Genomic DNA, 20,984 nt, shown 5'->3' on the forward strand with positions numbered 1-20,984 from the left:
AAAGTGGCTTGGAAATTAATTTAAAATGGTGGAAAGGTGGCTCAGACTTGCCATTGTGTAAATTCTGTGGAGCTGCCACCTTGGATAGTTCTCAAAGTAGATTACCTGCAAGGGCAGACTGCAGCCTTTTGGTGTAGCTGTACATTTCAGCAGGTTTATTGAGTCTTTTTTTTTTTAAGAATTCATAAATATTTGAGAGAAAACTTTCTCCATTTATCTCCCTGCTTAAGGTTGCCTTGAACATCTCTGTTGTTTTAGAGTTTTTTTGGGCTTGTCATCATGTGTATGCTGTGAGTTGATGCACATTGGTTACTGTTTTTCTTCCTGAGATGTTGAAAAGACAAATTCTCATTTGTGGTTTGTAGGTCTGTGAGAGCTCCACAGAAGCTGATGCCCAGAAGCCTGTCATTCCTCTTGACAAAAGTGACAGTCCCTCCCTGTCACAACCCTTAGAAGAAGAAGCCAGTGGCAGGAGCCACTCCCCTGAGACCATGCTGCAGCAATCAACTTTCCATCCAGTGAGAAAGGTATAAAGAACTTCGTAAAAAAAAATTAAAGGAAAAATGATGATTTAATAATGATTGAATAATATTGAATGTGGCATTGGAGTTTGCAATCAGGTGGAAAAAATTAAAATGCAGCCAAATGGCTTGTAAGTTTTGGAAGACAGTCACAGCCTGACCATGTGTGTATGTCACAGTAAGGTGCCAGGATGAGCAGCTCTTCTAGAGGCTGATCGTGTTTAGGTCTGGCTGGCATGATTGTTAGGCATGAACTGGCAAATAAATAGATGCTCTATTTCTTCACTGCTTAAATTCTGCCTAGTGTCTGTGTCTAGGGATTTAATTATTAGGAGTCACTAACTACCATACTAGAAGCAGTTAATTTGAAAGAAATAAATAAAGCAGGAGTCAGAAGTGCTGATGAAATCAGGCCTAAGAAGCAATCTTCAAAATAGTTGCCTCAGGAACAGCACCACTTATTACTGCTGGAGGTGGAGTGCCTGAAATTCTGTTGTACTTCTTCTCATTCCTCATGTCTAAGCAGAAAAATCACAATTTCTCTATATCTAGAACATTTTATTATAAAATAGAGCCAGGCTTTGGTCTTCCCACCTACTGTGAGGCTCTGACCATGGAAGAAGCAGCCTGAACACAAACAGGAAGGCCAATAGTTATCAGTAGACCATTGCTGGCTCTGGATGTCACCTGTGCTTTTGAAGCAGAGAATCTGCCTTTTACTTCTCTGTACAGCTTTTTTAAAGCACTCCAAGCAACACATCATATTCTGGTTTTTCAAATCTGTTTATTACTTCAGTGCACGACTCATTTTGTGTACCATGTAGAAGACTTTCATAGTGCTTTTCCTTGGAATTTGTCAGTGGAATATTGTGGAAGAACTTGTTTTTCCTTTCCATCCTCAAAAAGCAAGTTATTTTTCCTTCTTTTGTATGTGACTTTGTTGATGCAACATGTTTATGATGCAATACCTATCCAGAGAATTGTTGGAGATCCCTTTGGGAGTTGCAGAGATGTGGGCCTGGAAGCAGAGTGCAAATCAGATTTGAAAGCCACAAAGAAATCTGTTTTATGGACCTGTAATGGAAGGTTATTCCCAACAGCTTAAGCAAGAAACGTCAGGAAGAGGAAAGAAAATGGAAGCAGATGTGGAAGAGGGATACATTAGTGTAGTCTGATGGGAAAAATGGGAATGATAAAGGAGAAAAGGCTGATTTGTTGCTGTAGAAGCTGAGAAGGTGGTAAAAGGAGAATACTTCTAAGGAAAAGAAAAAAGGGTTTTTTGTAATGGTGCTGAGGAGTGTATGCTCTTGTGCAGAAAGCATAGGGGTGTCTGTTTTTTGAGGTGCCTGCTACCTCTTCAAGAAGGGAGAATGTTCAACCGCTACAGAACCCCATCTGTGCTTCTATTCCTCTCTTCTAATGAGCTGTTTGTGATGAAGACACCTGGGTGGGATGAAGATACTGACAGCTCTGGCAATGGCATATTAGAAATGATGAAGGGAAAAAGCACAGCAAGTAAACCCTTGAAATATCTTCATGAATGCTCCCTAAAGATGTCTGAGTGCTTTTGCTTTACAATTGGATTAAATCTGAGTTTAAATTGGATATTGGTTCCTGTTTAAGATCAAGGGAATGTGTCTGTTCACTCTCATCTGATCCTCCTGATTAAATGTTTTCACACTCACCTCCAGACAAAAGTTTCTGCATAGATGTTTGTCCATGTGCTCTCACATGGATTATGCTCAGAACGTTTCATCTCTCTCAAGATCGTCCTGGAAGACATAGAGAAAGTGAATGTGGACAAGTCTGAAATACCTGAAAAATATGGTGGGGAAAATGGCTGGATAAACCTGCTGCCTGTTGAAGAACTGTTCTGTCTTTTGGAGAAAAATTGCTGTTGGACTTCTTGGCCTTGTGTTGCATTTCTGCTGAACTCTGGCAGCCTTCAGCTAGGCACAGTATTCCTAGTGGAGTACAGAATTCCCTGTCTGCGGAGATTCTTTCATTAAAGAGAAAGCAGTGTGCATCTGGATTAACTGTTTAGTGGTGTGGTTGCAAAGATCTGTCCAAAAAGGTCAGAAATAAAAGCTTTCTTTAGCTCAGTGTTTTCTTTTTTTTTGGAGTGGGCAAGACTTGATTCGTCCTGTAATTATTAAACCTCTGTGCATTAATTTTTAAATGTTTTTATGATATGAATTTGGTATTATTAACTGATAACTAGATGAATTGTCTGGATACAGGATTATATTTATTCATAAAGCAGTACAGAGAAGATGCTCTTAATAGTTCATGATTTAATTAGTTTGGGATTGTTTTCATTTGTTTTACTCATTTTGGAATATTCATGGTGATATTTTGTCAGTCTGTCTTTCTGTATATTCCTCTAACTGATCTTTTTCTGTGAATTAATTTTTTGTGCAGAATAAATGTTTCTATATTTAGACCATTGATTGTTTGATATAAGTTAAGTGCTGCACTTTGCATAATTCTGGGCTTGATTAGCACTTTTTAAGAATGCCACACTAGGAATGAAATCTTTCTGTTGATATGGAAAATGGATATATTTCATATTCCTTTGTCAGAATACTTCACTCACATAGCCAGGACCTCTGGTTTGGATTGTGGAGTTGTTCTGTCTCCATGCCTGTTAAATACCCAACCTCTCCAGCAGAGAACAAATTTCTGAATAACTTTTGTGTTACCTGCACTGCATTTCCAGGGAGTTGTGCCAAGCTCTAGCAAACAGATTTTACACAAGTTGTGGAATTGCTAATTTGCAGTGTGAAGGAATGGGTGCTCAATTAACTGTTAGAACTCAAAGTTTTAACAGTTTTGTGGAGAGGTTACCAACCTTCTGCAACAATATGGTCTTGCTGCTTTTATATAGTATGATATCAAGTTATTAATTTGTGCACAAGACTAGAGAGGTCACCTATTCTGGAATAAAGGTAAGAATAATAAGATATTTTGAGCCTAATTGTGTTTTCAGGAGTAATAACAGGAATACAGTCTGTTTTGTTTGCATGTACCTAACTGTCATTTCTGGCTGTGATGAGCAAGAGGTCTATAGGCTGCATCTAGCATGAGAAGAAATGTCATGATTACTGTACATCTAGAGCACAGATTTGTAATTTGAGCCTCAGGCACCACTGCAACAGCCACTGGTGTTGATGCAGAGCTGAACATCTCTCCTCCTCACACCCCATAAAGTGCAGCCCCTTCTCCCCACTTTAGAGCAAGACCCTTACCTCTGTTAGCTAATCTTCTGCTTAAAGTGCATCTCTGAATATGTTGTGCACTGCCTTAGTGAGTTATCACTGAGCAGCTGCACCTGATCCTATATAAATATAGTCAACAGCAGATCCTTAGGGAAGGGCATCAGAAACAGACAAATATAAACTGATGGTCCACTATCCCAGATTCTGGAAGCCAGCACTTCAAGGATTTTCTGACCTGAAGGTTGTACCCAGACAATTGTGGTTTAGAGGACTTTCAAAGATCCCCCCCCCCTTCCAGTGAATTAGAAAAAATCAGTGGAAAGGAGTCTATAAAGAGCTCTAAACCACTATTTTGAGTCCATTTTAATACTAGTGTAGAATACTCCTCAGCATTCTACACCAGTTGAGTTTTGCACTTCATGAGATCATCTGTTTGCTTACCTTAAGTCTCTTGCCTGATACCTTCTGATTTTTGTGTTAGGAAAACCAGTGAATAATCACTCTATATTCACCCCATTCATAATATATGTATTTTGTAGGAATACATTGAATTTACTCTTGAGAGTTTGTTTTTGAAGCTTAAAAGGGACTTCTTGCCTCTCTAGAGTTGGGTGAAAGCCATTCTGTTCTTCGGTCCTTTGTGTGTTTGACTATTTCCCCCATATTTTGTGGTTTTGATAAATAATTTTTGAGACCAAAATTGGCAAAGAAAGTGTAAACACTTGGAAATGGTGTGTAGTGCATTATATTAGTTGTGTTCTTTTTGATCCACAACAAGTTCCAGCTTCTTAGTTCAAGAGCTCTGTTTGTCTCAGGCACCATAAATTACCCGAAATGGGGAAATCCCGGGAAATATTCCATGCTATCCAGGGTGCACTCTTCAGAGCACTCTAACAGGCTTCTCTTTTATTTCAAGGATATGCTGTGGCAGTATTTCATGAAAGACTAATATGGTGACAGTTCATGGTGGAACTTCTCTTTTTTTCTTGAAAAACCCATGAAATTTGTTTTCATGAGTTTTTCAAGAGAAATTGAAGAGTGCTGAAGAACAGAGTACAGATTTTATTTGATAGTAGTATTGCACAAAGCATGTTGTGATTACTTAGTGACTGAAAGTAATAATAATTTAATATCCAACCCTAGAACTTTAAATCTGACCTTGGGACCAAAATGGATTTCTTGCTGCTATTTTTTTCCACTTAATTACTATTAATTTTAGAAGAATTAGTGATGAAGGAAATAATAGCCTGGAGTTTGGGGTGCTATAAATTTCTTAAGTAACAGAGTATGTTTTTTACTGTACAGAATTGAGCTGCTCACGGCACAAATGCCTTCATGCTTAATGCAATTAGGTACATTTCCCAGAATGTTAATTTTACAAAACCCTTTTCCTTTGACCTGAAAAAAAAGAAGATAAATAAAACATGATGCTGCTTGCTCCATGCAATCTCTTCCTCCTTCCGCTTTAAGCCCGCTCCAGTTTATTCAGACAAATTGCTAAGGAAGATTTGGGTTCTTTCTGTCTCGTGAAAGCGGGAAGGAAATCCTTCGGATTCTGTTCTGAAACTGGGAATGGGAAGCATGTGCAGCCCGTGCTATCAGTGCTGCTGTGTTAAGCAACTGGATTGGAGTAGTACATTTGTTTAACCTTCCAGCATAATGAGCTGCCAGGGGGATTGCTCCACTTAATAGCAGCCGTTCATTACTCTGCATCCATTTGCAGCGTGGTGTTTCTCTCCCATAGCAAAGAGAATTGGCGCTTCCCAGTTTTAGCTTCCTTTATCAGTGACACTTAATGTCAACAGCCCCGAGGCTTTGCCAAAACAATCCTAACAAATCCTAATCCCACTGTTTCAAGGTAAGTATTTGCTTCTCAGAATTCTTCTGTATTGGTGCTGCATGTTTACGCTGGACCTTTTTGGAATGCGACAGTGATCAAAGAAATATTTGAACTGAACCATGTGTTTATTTTTTATTCTCTGCAGGCACTTTGCATGTTCTTTTTTTCTTACTTTTCACTACCATAGCTAAGAAAATTGTGGTAGAAGGCGTTTTGGGGTGGTGATGCTGCTGCCATTATATTATAAGGATCATCAGACCAAAATTAATTATGAGACAATGAGAATTCCATTTATAGTGACACAGATGTAGTTCAATGTGCCAGGCTGTACATTAAAATGTCAAAAAGTTCAAAATTAACCAACAGCTGAAGCCACCCTCTGCCCAAGAGCATAATTAGTGCTTGTTGTTGTTCAAATGTTGCAATGTAAAAGCAATAGAGCTTTTATAAAACAGATAAATCCTTTAAAGGCATCCCATTTGCAAAATCTAGCTGAACTGTCAAGGGAAAAGAGAAATTTTTGCTAATGGCAAAAGAAATGATTATTTTAGGGAGTGAATTAATAGTCTATTAATGAGCCTTGCTCCCAGTGCATTGTTCACTTCACACTTGACAGCAGCTCCATGGATCAGGATGGAATGTGTCTGTTCTTAACTGTGAGTTTTAATATTTTGCACTGAAAGATCATAATGTTGCTTCATCATTAAAATAACCACAAAATTAACTTTTGCCCCAAGGGAAAGACAGATGGCAGTTTGATGGCCTCATTATTCTTTTTAACAAGAGTAAGGTTTTCCATTGGCTTATATAATCTAAAAAGATCTCTGAAGAAACTGATGCTAGATAGAAAAGTAAAAAGGACATAGCCACACCATGCAACTGAATTTCACCTTCCTGAAAATCTTACATGTGTGTCTCCATTTTTTTTCCCTTCAGTAGGAGTCATCCCAGTGACTACTCCCAGTAAGTAAACTTGTGTCACTGGAGCCAGGAGAAATCCTAAATTGACTTAGGAGGGGGAACATTTCACCTGAGCTGCACACAGTGGGTCAGGTCTCACCACATGAGATGATGGCATGTGCTTGTAAATGAGTCAGGGAAGGTGTGGGTAGTGGTTGGAGGAGCTGAATGGCCAGAAGGTTTCCAGTTAACTTGGGAGCAATTTTGGATGGTGTGCCTGCCATGTGTGTGCCTCAGCATGGCCATTTCCAATGGAGCACAGCTGTAGGGTACTTCTATGGACTCAGGGATTTGTGGATGCTCCATGCTTTGGAGAACCTGACTAAATAAATGTTTAGCTACCTCACAGGGGCTTAATTAATGCTCACAGTAGACTCTGAAGCAAGGGGAAAAGGCAAGGGCAGATTACAGTTCATCTTCAGCTCGAGCATGATTTCTGCTTGTTTATTTTAGTCTTTTGTGAGTGGTATGGGAACTATTCACATGTTAATTCTGTCATCTGAAAAAGGCTTGTGATAAAAGGAGTGATGGAATGAAAAGGTAAATGTGTACTTTGTAGGTCCCATTTGTCACTGCAATTGCAGGAATCTGTTACAAGCAAATTGGGGTGGCAAAGAAACATTTTTGATCTTTACGGACTTTTGGACGTGTGGCCTTGAAAAGTGAATTCCTTGCTGACCTGTGGAGATAACTTCGGTTTGAAACCTCAGCATTTTTAGGAATGCTCTGTCACATAGTCTAAATGGCAAGTTTGGGCCTCCTCTGGTGCGTTTCCTTACTGGCTATGGTCTAGTTTTCTGCTCAAATGTGAGGTGGGAAGAACATGTGTGGCCAGTTCCAGCTGCTTCCAAAAAGTTGTTCTAGCTCAGACAGCTTGGATTCAGGGGTGTCCATTGGACTTAAGAGGGGGAGAATGACCAATTCCCTGGCTGCAGGAACCCAGTGCTCCTTGGGGTGCTTTCTGCATGGAGGAACTGCTTAGAGCAGGCTCACTGCAGCTCTGTGTGCTGGAATGGCACAAACTTCCCCTGGTCCTGCACAAGAGCTGACCTCTTTCTGTCTCAAATGCAGGTGTATTTTGCCTTGTCAGATTAAGTGGTCACTCTTCAGGCAAAGCTCCCATCATAGCATCTATTGCAAATTGACAAAGAGGAAATTAAATTGCATCCATGGTTAGGTGGGAATTAGATTCAGTGGGCAGTATTGTCCTGGCCCAGAGTTGCTGTGCATTGCAAGCAGAAGAATTCAAGGCTGGCAGGAGGAAGGATTTACACAGGCACATCTGGCAGCTCAGGCTAGGCTGCAGTCTTTGCCACTGTAGGGTTAAGATGGACAAAAGTATCAAAATCCCAAATGGAGTATATGTTGAGAAAACTACTAATTAAATTTAGGAAATGGATCCTCTCTCAGATTCACTTCTGAATCACAGGCCTCTAGTGGAGAAATAAGTACAACAATAAATTTAAACTCTAATTCAGATGCAATGGACGTGTTTTTATTGTCTTGATTTGTATTAAAATGAGGGCTACCTACTGTATTGCAGTCAAATAAAAAGGATATAGTCAGTCTAATGTAAAGGATAAAACACCAATGAACTATGATGAAATCAAGGCAAAGTTGTGTATTCAAGTGACACAGATCTGTACACTTCCAAAATTCCTTCTCTTTTCTTCACATGGATGCTAGAACAATCTTGTTTTCAATAGAGTCCCCCATTCCAGGGTGTGAGGCAGCTTAAGGAGGTCACCTAGATGAGTGGGTTTGCTTTGGTTTGTGTAACAGTGACTCTGTGGGTTTGGTAGTGACAAATCATGAGACAGTCAAAAATGTATGTTGATACTTTGGTAAATATTCCCTTTCTTTGGAAACTGGGCATGTTTCCTCATTAGTACAGGTAGGATATTTCTGCATTTAATCTGTGTTATTTAAAGGGGAGGAAGTGCTTTAGGTTTTAATGAGACCAACTCACTATCATAAAGTTTTTAGTATCATTAACAGGAGAAATAACTTCATGTACTTAAGTCAGAGTTAGATTTTATTTCTTCTGAATCTTCTTTCTGAATGATTTTATGTTCTTTTAATAAAATGACAAAATTTCTGATTGGAATCTTATTTCTTCTGGGAAAATTTAATGGAAAATAATAGGGTTTATGTCAAGGATTAATTTGGTACAGTGTTCTACATAGATTTCCCAATCATTGTTGGAGTTAAAAATCAGAATCCTTTGAATTCATCTAAGGAAGATATTTTTTTTGTAAGCACCAGAAGAGTAACCCAGTTGTCTCCTTTTCCAGTTTTCAGTTTTAATGGTGGAGAATCTAAAGCTTTTATAAGCAGGAGAGGATTACAATAGATTCTTACAGCCCTTGTGACACAACTGTTTGACTATGCCAAGCTGAAACTGAGCATCTTATCTATTATAGAAAGAACAGCAGCATTTTGCTGCTGGAAAGCTGATTAATATATTGCATTTTTTTCTTCTTTTTGCTTTTCCTAGCGTTCAGCATCTCTGAGCTTTGTGGGCTTTCCAAGCAGTGCAGAAATGGAATTATCTCCCACGAGGTTACCCAGCTCAGCCGACCCAGAGGCGAAAGGTGCAGCTGCTGTGACACCTGGCCTGTCCCCAAACGCCCTCTGTGAGTGTGACACTGCAGCAGAGCCCCTGCCCAGCTACAGCCTGGCCCTGGGTAGGGCTCCCAGTGACCCCAGCCCTGGGGCTCCTGCTGCCCTTGTACCCAGTGATGCGCTCCAGGGAGGCACCAAATGCAAGGTAGGGATGCCTCAGACTCCTCTGCTCAGAGGGAGTCCACTTCCCTTTACAGCACGTTATTGTTGGTCAACAGTCAAAATGCTGTTTCAATTACAGTTTTTCTTATCCTGGTATTTGAAGACTGATTACAAATTATGTTCTTAACATAAAAAGAAGGAAAACTCATAATTGAGTTTTGCATTTCTTTCTCCCCTTCCTCCTGCAGCTAGAAAATGAAGACTTCAGTGCTGTGGATTGTCTTCTAGAAAACAGCTTGGCTACTGCTGGGCAAGAGGTAGTTAATGAATTAACTCTTTCTATGCAAAAAGTGATGGAAGAACCTATTAATCTTTCAATCAAAAAGTCTCAGCATTGCACTTCTCCTTCTGAACTGCTCAGCAACACTTCTTTCCTGCCTGTGAATGCCAGAATGAGACAACCTAGAAGCAAAGAAGGTACCAGGCTTTTAATTACTTCCTTTAGGTTTGGTTTTTTTTTTTCCCTTAGCTCTGTGCATTGCAAGCATGGCAAAGCAGTATGCTTATTAATATACTTACATGTAAATGTGCTTTTCCAGCAAGCTTCAAATGTTATCAGAGTACTTAATCCAATGGAAAAGTGTGTTTGATCTCATTTGTGGAGGAAAAACATGGAAATTATATGCTTTGAATTTGTAACATCCCTCATCTGTGAACCAGAAACGAGTGTGACTGTGTGAAGTACCTGGAGTATTAGTCCTTTTAGAAGCACTCCTGTTAATGAGACCTGCAGTTATGACTACTGAAGACCTGGTTTGAAGAGTCCAAATTCAATTAAAAAACCCCACATTACTTCCAAAATGTAATGTGCCTTCTGCTAAGTCCTCCACATCAGTAGCATACCGAATTTTTGTTAACACATTGCTCAGCATGTGCCTTTGCTGGGCTCTGTCTACTGTGAAACATTCCCTTCAGCCAAGGCCTATTTCTTCAGCCCTAATGGAGAATTAGGCTTTACTTAACTCTTTTCATGGGCAAATTGCCAACATCGTGCTACACTCTAAAGGCTCATTCCTGCAAACTCTGAAAGTCAATGGGACTATTCATGCAAGCAAGGGATTGCAGGATCAAGCTGTTATCCCATGACTTATGCCAATATTTGGCTGCATTTCTCTATAGAAGATGAATTAATATTTCTCTCTCTGTGCTGTATTTTTATTCAGAGAATTCTAATTAGTACAAAGGAGGCCTAGCCCAGTGAGCCAAGGAAAAGTATTTGTCTTCTCTTCAATGTCCCATGCCAAACCGTGGCAATTATGGCACGATCATTTGTGTGAGCTGTAAGAATCAGGGGCACCCCTAAAAAGCTGTGCCTCAGGCAGGCTGAAGTGTCTTGGGGAGGAGCAGCAATGTGGTATCTGGGGTGGCTTGTGTGACACCACACAGAGGGGCAGCCCCAGCATTCAGAACCTCACTGTCAGTAGAGGATGCTGCAGATTTATACCTGCTGGGTATAAAATGCAGGCCCTGTTGTGCAAGGGGCTGGAAAGCCTCGAGTGCTGAATTCAGTGCTGCTCCCTTTTCACAAGGAAGGATCAGGAGCGAGCAAGTCTCATTCTGACAGTGTTTAGGATCATCCAGTGAGGAGATGCAGTCACCAGTGTGCCATAAAACATGAATTCTGCTGCAGAGGCAATGCTAACTCTGCTGGTGGCTCTGGGTAAGACTTGCTGGCTTCAGCAGCGCTGTGCTGCCAAGCCTCATTCCTTCTGGTAAATGTCTCCAGTGACTCATCCTTTTCTAATAGCAAACCTAAACATTTCAGCCTAATTTAAAACAAAATTATTCTTATCCTAGGCATACAGGATGTGGTAAAAATTGTGCTGTGATAATTTTCCCTCTTACAGCCACTTTTCTTTCTTATGACTTGCATAAACACCCCTCTCTCCTCTTCTCTTTCCTAGACTAAACAAATCTGATGGTTTCAGCCTCTCCTCATGGGTCAGGGGTTTGATTTTTTTCAAAACCACCTCATTCCTCTGTGCTATTTTGGGTTCTCTGCAATTAAGGAGTGCTGCCCGCAGCCAAATGCAGTGCTCAGCTGAGGCCTCTGGGATGCCATGCAGAATCAGGGTTTCAGCTCCTTGTGTTTTACATTCCTTGCTGCTGGTGATACCCTGCAGGATGGCATTCCTCCCTTCTGCAGCAGCAGCATTAGGGGGTTGACTGTGTAGAGAACAGCTCACTTTAACCCTTAATTCCTTCCAAAAACATTTTCCTAGGCAGTTGTTTTCCTTTGGGATTACATTCATCTGACCCTTTGTGAGCACAGTTACCTCAATTCAGTCCTACTGATTAAGGAGATTTTTCCTCTGATGCCCTAAGGTCTATTTTTAACTGAAAACATTCTCCACAGTGCAACCCTTCTAGTTTGGTGTTTCCCACAAATTTTACAGGCACTATTTTTTGATGGGCTCTGTTGCTGATGGAAAAGTTGGTTAATGTAGGAAGCCAGCACCACCAGAACACCCTCTGCTTTGGCAGTGTGCAATGAGAGCTGCTCCTTCAGCTCGGTGTGCAGTCTCCTTTAGGAATTCTGTCCATGACAGGGCTGCCCACCCTTCACCAGAGCAACAATCACAAGTGAATAATGCCTTAGATGTGATGTAAAATGCGCCTTTCCTTGTTAGTCTTCATTTTATTGTTCCTTGTGGCAGGTACTGTTGACCTGAGCTCAATTTTCTTTTAAAAATCATCTTTTTTGGCCCTCTCATCTCGAGATAACCATGATATTGTGTTTGTTTCTTGTTTGTATTGACTGTGTCAAACTAATTTGTAACAAAAGGTGAGATTACAAAATTTTTCAATTGATTTGTATTTCTGAGGACATCCACTGAGGCATTTGTCTCTATCCTATCCCATCTCCCCAGAACTGTGCTATTACTTGTGTTTAATGTCAGTAAAAACTACGGCCAAATGCTGATACAGCTACAAAAAGGTACAGCTAAATAAATAGACAGTTTTGAGTTGATGTGTTTATGTGTTCCAGACACTGGAGGAAAGAAAGGAATTATAGTGTAACTTTTGTCCTGTGGTGTCAGATGGGAGACACAATTTACTTCCTGTTTTCAAGTAACCAGAATTATCCAGAAGCTTCTTTGCATGGAGCTGGAGACAACAAAGATTTCCTGAGCCCTGGGGGTTCAGACCTCATTGAGTCTGTTTTTCTCAAGTGAAGGCTGTATGGCAAAGAGGATTATTTATGTTGTTTCCATGTATATGGATGTGTGTAATATGGCTGTGTACATAAGTAATTCCCTGGGAAATAAATAATTTCTACAAAATATTTCATATATGCTGCTTATATTTGGAGCAGAAGCTGTAGTTAAAAGTATAAAAGACAAAGGCTCTGCACTAGAACAGAAAATAGCATGCATATTTTCTATACATATAGATGAAATTATTCCATATTTCACTTATGATATCATATTAAACACCAGTCAGAAGTACATGAATATTGAAGTACTTTCTACTCTAATCTGCCTGTGATATTATAAATATTTTATTCATTTTCTTATCTTCTGTTCCAGATTCCAATAACTGTGAAAAGGAACATTTTGAAATGGATATGAAAAGCAATCAGAATGTCAGGTAGCAGAATCTTTTTTTTTTTATACAAAAGCACTGGCTGTGAAATTTTATGCATGTATTTAGAAAATTTGTCATACTTAATGATGATGGAGAACTTAAAAAGATTTCTAGATTCCTTATAGGTATTAGTTCTGAAAGTTGTAAAGTGCTCTCCAACTTGAGAACAGCAATGGAAAAGAAGTAGTGAATTAATGTATTTCTGTGTAATTTTCCAGAATGAATAAACACTTGCAAACCTATCTCACTTGAACAATTAGAAAATGTTAAGCCTCAATGAAAGCTAAATGATATAATGGGAACTGGACTAACATTACCTCAACAATTTTATAAAATTTGATTTTCAGCCACTGCTGTGATAATATGGTCAAGTTGATGATGTGCTGTGCTCCTGTTGAAAACAGCCACACTGAAAAGTATAAAATATTACTTTAATTGTGGTAATTAAGAATACAGAGAGCAGGGCAAAGCTTTAGCACAGGAGTTAGTAATGTATTTACACATATGATTAATTTAAAGTGATTGCATTCACATTTCTTAAAGAATTGGTTTGTGAAAAAGTATCAAGATTTTCAGTGTTTGGCCACCAGAGTCACTGAGGAAAAGGAGCATAAAAACGGTGCATCAAACTGAGTAGGGAGGAGAATTCTGTGGACTGTGGATGGATTTAATCCCGTGTCCTTTTGGCTGCAGAGGTGCCCCCCAGGAGCAGAGGATCCCCTACGTGCGGCTGGAGCGGCTGCAGATCTCTGCCTCGGAGATGGGCGAGCTGCCCGTGTTCAAGCTCCAGCCACAGCACAACGGGCAGGAGGGCAACTTCCTCCTGGTCATCGAGTGTGGCACACGCTCCTCAAGCATGTCCATAAAGGTGAAGGGATTTTCTTCAGGATTTACCTGCCTTCTGCCCTTTTATCCCACTGGTTTGCAGGCACAGTTTCTGGAATATTGTACAGTAAAAAAGTCTGCTGATTTGTTTGACTCTCGGGTACTTCTGTGATGGGTTGTGGTAAAGACAGTACAGCTTTGAGCTTGCTCCTGCAAAGCTCAAGTGGAACTCCCTGCATCTTCCATTTCTGAAGGTTTGTAGTGTTTTCATGTTCTAAGGAGCAACTTGGCTCACCTGTCGGGTTACAAATACAGGATAAGTAGCTTAAAACTGGCCTGAATATGTATTTGAGTGGTAGGAACCAATCCCAGAAATCACAGTGCAATAGATTTTTAAAATCTTTGTAGTCTATTGCTTCAGTGGAGTCTTGGCTGTGAAGACTTTCCACAAAAGCGAACAGGAATTTCTGGTGGGAAAAAGATCTAAACCTTTTCTATGTTTGGGTTTTTTTTGGGGGGGGGGATTGGTGGGGAGGTTGAGCTGTTTACCTTAAAATTTGCAGGTGAGATTGTAGAATATCCTATTTCTATCACCTGTTGTGTAGAATCTGCACAGCTCGCTCACTGTGCTATGTGGAGGAAATGACCCGACCAAGGTGACCTGGCCAGCCAGTGACAAATGCCAAGAGTGTGGACCTCCTGAACTCCAGTAGAGTTCATTGCAGAGAAGCACTTTGAAGCACTTGTTGGAAAACTGTTGGTAGTTGTGCCTTCCAAGTACAATAAGTACTTGGTTATCTGCAGATAACCAATGATGCTTTATGCTGGTGTGTGAACGTGATAATTGTGTGATCCCAGATTTTTCTTCCTTCAAGATAAATAAAGATAATCCAGCTGAAGGGCAGAAGTCCAAAGAGGAGAACTCAGAGGATGGGAGATTTCTCATCTCCCAGGCTGCAGGACAGACACAAACCCCATCTGTTGATCAGAAGCTCAGCAATGGCATCTCCAGCATGAAAAAATCCCCGGTTACTCAGGAAGTCAGTCCAATTGAAAATGAGGATTTCTGTGCTGTGTGTCTTAATGGAGGAGAGCTGTTGTGCTGTGATCACTGCCCCAAGGTCTTCCATCTCTCCTGCCATGTTCCAGCCCTGCTCAGCTTTCCAGTGTGAGTATGGATGACATTTCACTACTGTGCTGTTCCTGCTCACTGCCTGGGGGCAGAAGATATCCTCAGGGATTGATGTTGCAGGCTTATGCAAGGGCTGCATCTCTCACTTGCCTTTTTTGTTATTTTTTGTCTTACATGCAAGGAACTAGATGAATTATGAAAAAGAACTGTGTCCTGTCACTTTGTCCTTTCTGCAGTTAACTGGCCTGTACAGCCAAGGAGGTGGCAGACCAGATTAAAAAATGTTCATGCGACTCACTGGAGAAAAATAAAAACCTAACTCTCACATAGCATCTGGAGCGTAGACATCAGCTCTTCTTGGCAGAACAGGGACTAGCACAAGGGAAGGGCAATCAGTGAGGTTTTATTCAGTTTGTTAGCAAATTTTATGGGAAATATAGGATTATCAGGGCTTTTGTGGAAATATTTTAGTCATTGCTTTGCCTAAGAAACAATCTTTTGCAACTTGTCACAGATGGATTGTATGCAATGAACCAGAAATAGACACATGTCTACATACCAACCTTAAAAGTGAGACTGAATAATGTGCATTACTGTGGTATGTAAATTCTAAATTTGTTACAAATCATTACTAAGTGGAACTAAAGTCTAGTTAATTTGAGCCAAGCTCAAATCCTTGTCTCAACTGAGAAAAATATGTTGTAAGGTATTAACTTGGAGATTCTGGTTTCTCCTTTCTGTTTAAAAACCAGGACTTTCCTTCTCTTGGGTTTCATTCTTTTCTCTAGTAGTGGAGTTATTACCTTCTAGTTTCAAAGCACTGAAAACCAAGTTTTCCTGTTAGAATAAACTTTAAAGGCCAAGTTAAACTCTAATGAAGTAAATTCCATAACTAAAGTTATACGTTCATAATTCTTGAATATATCTTCATCTGTAGCTATTCAGACCCTGATGTTGTAGAAGTTGCATCACTGCCTTCACTAAATTCCTCAAGAGGTTTCTGAAAATGCATCTACTAGCATGGACACACACGCCCTTGCAGGATTATGTCTGTTTGGTTTGGGGACCTGTGTTATCATCACACCTTTTCTGATAATGTTGATTTCTTAGATAAATATGTCAATTACTGTATCAATTGATAATTAATATCTCAGTTATCAAAAGGGTCTGGGTTTGTCTTATGAAAAGTTGCTGCCTGTTTTTCCTTAGTGTTTTGTTTTTTTTTCCAAAGCAGAACTTGAATCAGTGCAGCTGCATACACTGCTGGTAGATTATTTCAAACACATTTTTGTTTTCTTTTCCTTTGTGACAGGAAAAGAGTTGTGAATAGAATCTGAAATGATTATACTTCTAAGTGGATTCAGATGCAATGTAAAATATCAAATACAATGGGCTTCAGGTTGCCTGCTATCATAATGCTAGTTAAGGATGAGGCTTTCAGTGGTTCTGAGATTTGCTGTTTGACAAGGTTATGGAGAAAATTCCCCACAATTTTTTTTGTTTCCTGTTTTGCAGGGGGGAATGGGTGTGCTCGCTTTGCCGTAACCCTGCGAAGCCAGAGGTGGAGTATGACTGTGAGAACACTCGCTACAGCCACAGCCACAATGCACAGTATGGCCTGGCTGACTGTGATCAGAAGGTGGGAATCATTATATAGTGCTCTATTTAGAGCAGGACATATGACCTCAGCATGAGGCTTTGCTTTTTCATGAGATGGTTTTCACTTGGCTGCTACTCAAATGTTACGCACAGTAGTAAATATAAAAAAAGCATTGTTGTTTGGTTATATATTATTTTGTATATTATTTGGTCTTCTTTCTAGACATTGCTCTTCAATTTAAAAATGTTATAGAAACAGGAAATGTTTCTGTAACATTCTAAAAATGTTATAGAAGCAGGCAGATGTGGAAATTCTTTTCTACATTGAACAGGACATCACACTGAAGAGCAGAGCTTTCACGAGTCAGTTTTGCCTGGTTTGTGACTCTGAATCTTTTTGCTTTAAAACTTGGCACCTTCTCAGACTTCTACTTGGGTCAGTGCAATGACATTTTTGTGATGAAGACACTTTTTGGACACTTTTGAGTTGGATTGAAATCATCAAACTGTCTTCTTCTTATGTCCCATTAGTTCCCTTGAAGATATTTAAGCTTTTAACTCAGTCTAGAGGAAAGCTTATCACTTGACACACCTATTACTAGTTTTCTCTACCAAATCTTCCATTAAATAATGGCCTTTTCCTAAAGTCCATAGTATTTGGAAAGCACAAATTCAATATAGATGTGTATGTTGGCGATAACTGGACAGAGAGGAAGCGTCCACACAACTGAGTGCAGATGATGAGCTGACCCTGTTGCTACTGGATTTGTACAACTGGGCAAAAGTTATTGGGATTTGGTTCTCAAATAGTGAAATCCTATTTGGAAAATTGAATTGATTAAGAATTCCATTTTTGTGAGAAAATATGGTTTATAATGCTTATATAGTGCATTTTTTTCACTAATAAACAAGCCAAACACTAGTATAAGTGTTTTACAAGTTAATGATGATTAAAGGGAATAGTTTTCATGCAGTACTACCAACTTATATCCATTCATGGAAACCAATGTGAGCAGTGGGAAACATTGCCCATTTAACTCTTTCCACATTGTTGCTGCTATTCTCCCAGTTGAGAGCCAAGGAATAGATCTGGAGCACACAAAGTAAATAATGATAGTCATTAATTCCCAAGAATTTCCAGGAGAGTGTTGCCTTTCTTGCATTTCTTGATTATCCTTATTTTCCAAGGTCTAACAATACTATGAGGCAAAACGTCCCCCTGACTAGAGTGAAGTGTGCCATTTTGCATCAGAGATTAATTTGAGAATTATCTTTTTTTAAGTATGATTGATTAACTAAGGGCAAGAATGAAACTCCCTTGTTTTGAACTAAAATTTATTACAATTTTGGCTTCCACAGAAGTGTGAAAAGTTGGTGCTCTCCCTGTTCTGCAGCAGTATGAGTCTCCCATTCCATGAACCTGTCAGCCCCCTGGTAAGTACTGCATGTGCAGGGATCAGAGAGAATCCAGAGGGCCTCACAAGCTTCTCCTTTGTCTTCTTGAAAGCTATTCATGAGGGCTTTTTTCTGAACAGTATTGCTTCCTAGGGAAGGGTGGGTGTTTCCTCTTCCAAGTGCCTTGAAGGCATCAGGCCAGAGGCAGGGAAAATTTGGCCAGTGCTCAGGCCATGTCTGAGTGCCAATTTAAGAAGCTGGTAGAATGGCAAAGGTGTATGAGGGGTTCCTGTGATTAAAAGAGTTGACTTGCTATGTACATGGAGAATATTGTATAGCCATAAGAGAAGTTTTCTGTAGAAGCAACCCTGAACTCCCTCTTTCCTTGTGCTGTGCACACAGAAGGTAAATGTGACTGTGCAGGGAAGATGTAGAGATATCTGCTTCATCCATCTACTCCACATTTGCAATATTAACTGTCTGCTGTAAGGGAGGTGGAGACTTACTTACACTATTGTAACAGTAGAGCGCTATGTGCTAAAAACTGAAGAGGGGAAAAATGAAGGTTTTATGTGAAGGAGTAGTTCAAATAATGATTAAAACCCATTCCACCTAATAAATCTTGCAATGGACTTATGGAGCAAGTAACCTAACAAGTAGGTTTAGACCCTGAAAGATTTAAGAAGTGGGATATCCTGGTACCTGATGCCCATTGACAAAAGCTTTTGTTGAACTTTTTAAAGAGTGCACAGTGTCCTATTTTGAGTCACTCTTGACAGACTACTTCCCACATTATCAGCTGAAAGTATCACAGCATATTCTTTCCGTAATTGCTAGGGGAAAATGTCAGCTAGTTATCAATGTTACATATATTATTGATCATGGTTAAATTTGGGTTATGGTTTTCTGGGGATAAACTTTACAAAGTGCAAGCAGCAGAGTAGTCACTGAAGTGTGCTATTTTTAGGATCATCTTGAAAACAAGTATGTTTTAATCAAATCCAAAAGCACCCAGGAAGACAATGTGCAAATGTAGACACTAAAAGATAAGAGCTCTCCATCCTTATGCAAGGATTCCTCTGCAATATCTTCTGTCTAAAATTGCATAGAAGTCACTGGAGAGGAAATGTTTTAATGAAAAATGTCACATACCTGCCTTTTATTCTTATTGCAGGCTCGGCATTATTATCAGATCATCAAAAGGCCAATGGATTTGTCCACCATACGAAGGAAGCTGCAAAAAAAGGACAAGTCCCACTACTCTGCACCCGAGGAACTTGTGACTGACGTGCGTCTCATGTTTTGGAACTGTGCAAAGTTCAATTATGTATGTTTCTAAAATGCTTGTGTGGGGGGGACACAAAGCAGGGGTTGGCTCTTTCGGTGGCTGTCCCACTGGTACAATTACTGCTTCCATGGAAGTCAGATGTAGGATTGGGATAAACAAAAGTATTGATTAATTTTATTCTTTGGAAATTATATCAGGGTTTTTTTAATGACAGGAATGAAGTTTGTATGAAGTTATATATGTATCTGAGAACTTGAGATCTAAAAAGAGGGATTTAAAGAGGGACATCTTCATAGACAGCTCTATGGAATGTTGCTGTGTTTGCTGTGAGAAGCCAATCACAGCCAGCAAAATACCTAGGGAAAATAAAATGCACAGAAATTCCTAAGCAGTGATCACTGCTGTTCTTTGTAGTTCACTGTGCATCTCTACTTCTTAGAGGTGCACAAATGTGCTCCTTAACAGCAGCATCTGGTTTTTACTCACACTGGAAATGCAGAGAGACTAGTGGGCTGTAGGAAGTGTGCAGAGACTAATGGAGATGTAGCAGACAAAGCCAAGGAGAGGTGTTGGGATGGGGTAGTTATTTGGATTTGATCCTAGATGATTTCTGTGTGTGGTAGCACTGAACGGTTATTCATTCCCTCACAGCCGGATTCCGAGGTTGCTGAGGCTGGACGATGCCTGGATGAGTTCTTTGAGGACAAACTGAGAGAGATCTATCCAGACAGGCATTTCCCTTCAATGCAGCAGGATGACTCTGATTCTGAAGACTTGGAGAGCCAGAGCAGCCCCGTGGCATCCCAGGATTTCCAGTGGCCGTCGTACGGGCAGGAGTGTGTGCAGCCCAAAAGGAAACGGCGCCACGCTGTAAGATTGCAAAAGCAAAAGCACTTGGTTGCCAAGTGGCCTCCCTGCTAGCTCTGTTTACTGCTACTGATGGGAAGTTTTGGCAGGGCTGTCTGGGAAAACTGTCAAGCTTCTATCACGGATGTGTGATCAGTTCTACGTGTTATGTCACAGTCCCTTGAGTGGAATAAAGTGTCAGATGTGTATAAATGTGCGAGCGGGAGCAAATGAAGCCTCTCAGGCTGCACAGTTATCTTCCTAGCAGAAAGCTCTGTCAAGGTTTGTAAAAAGATTAAGCCCTTTAGCTATTCATTGTTTGTTTCCTTTGTACACAGGACAGCGAAAAAACTAAAAGAATGATGTTTCAGCCAGCTAACAGCCTTCCTCAGGTATGACCTCCTCAAGATATGAGATTTGAGGAATCCAGCAGCATGACTGGCAGAGTTAAGGTGTGTGGGAGGAAAGCAAAGCGCTCGGGCTGTTTATTGAAACTCTCCTATTCTGCTGACCATATGCCTTATTTCTAGATCTTGTGGATAGACAACAGATCAAAATGTTTGTTTAAATCTGTCAATATCCCATCTGTTAAATCACATGTATGTTTCGCAGTGTTTACACTGAAGTACTAATGTCTTGGTCATAGGTAATGGTAAACAATAATAAAAATAACATCTTGATAATACCTCATACTGCAGTACTGTTTCATAATCTGTTCAATGTGGCATTGCTATTTTATAGAGCACAGGTAACTATGTAATAATCTTGCAGCCTCAGTGTGAATGTTGGCCATGCTTTGTGACAAATACAATGTGTAGCCATTAAAGCTGTAATCCTGTTGTCTTATTCAATGATTTTTATGGGAACTTGGCTGCTCCAAAACCTGTGAGATAATGTGATTATCTGATTAGCTGTTTCTTTTGAAGCACAGCGTTTTCATTAAATCGGGAAAGAACAAGTGATAGTAATGCTAACACAGGGGCTC

The 20,984-nt window shown here is 40.0% G+C and overlaps 1 protein-coding gene across 2 annotated transcripts in view; it reads left to right on the top strand.

Annotated features, from left to right (window-relative positions):
- TRIM66 (tripartite motif containing 66) overlaps positions 1-20,737 on the top strand; it is a 43,016-nt gene extending 22,279 nt beyond the window's left edge. For both annotated transcript variants that reach the window (XM_059474287.1, XM_059474288.1), the window contains exons 10-20: positions 366-527; positions 9,037-9,309; positions 9,515-9,743; positions 12,857-12,917; positions 13,608-13,782; positions 14,615-14,907; positions 16,387-16,510; positions 17,830-17,904; positions 19,040-19,192; positions 19,805-20,023; positions 20,338-20,737. In XM_059474287.1, coding sequence (XP_059330270.1) covers positions 366-527; positions 9,037-9,309; positions 9,515-9,743; positions 12,857-12,917; positions 13,608-13,782; positions 14,615-14,907; positions 16,387-16,510; positions 17,830-17,904; positions 19,040-19,192; positions 19,805-20,023; positions 20,338-20,397 — 1,824 coding nt within the window. In that variant the 3' untranslated portion in view covers positions 20,398-20,737. The remainder of the gene's footprint in view (positions 1-365; positions 528-9,036; positions 9,310-9,514; positions 9,744-12,856; positions 12,918-13,607; positions 13,783-14,614; positions 14,908-16,386; positions 16,511-17,829; positions 17,905-19,039; positions 19,193-19,804; positions 20,024-20,337) is intronic.
- Positions 20,738-20,984: the final 247 nt, after the last annotated feature.

This window comes from Ammospiza nelsoni, chromosome 6 (genome assembly GCF_027579445.1).
Source record: "Ammospiza nelsoni isolate bAmmNel1 chromosome 6, bAmmNel1.pri, whole genome shotgun sequence".
NCBI lineage: Eukaryota > Metazoa > Chordata > Aves > Passeriformes > Passerellidae > Ammospiza > Ammospiza nelsoni.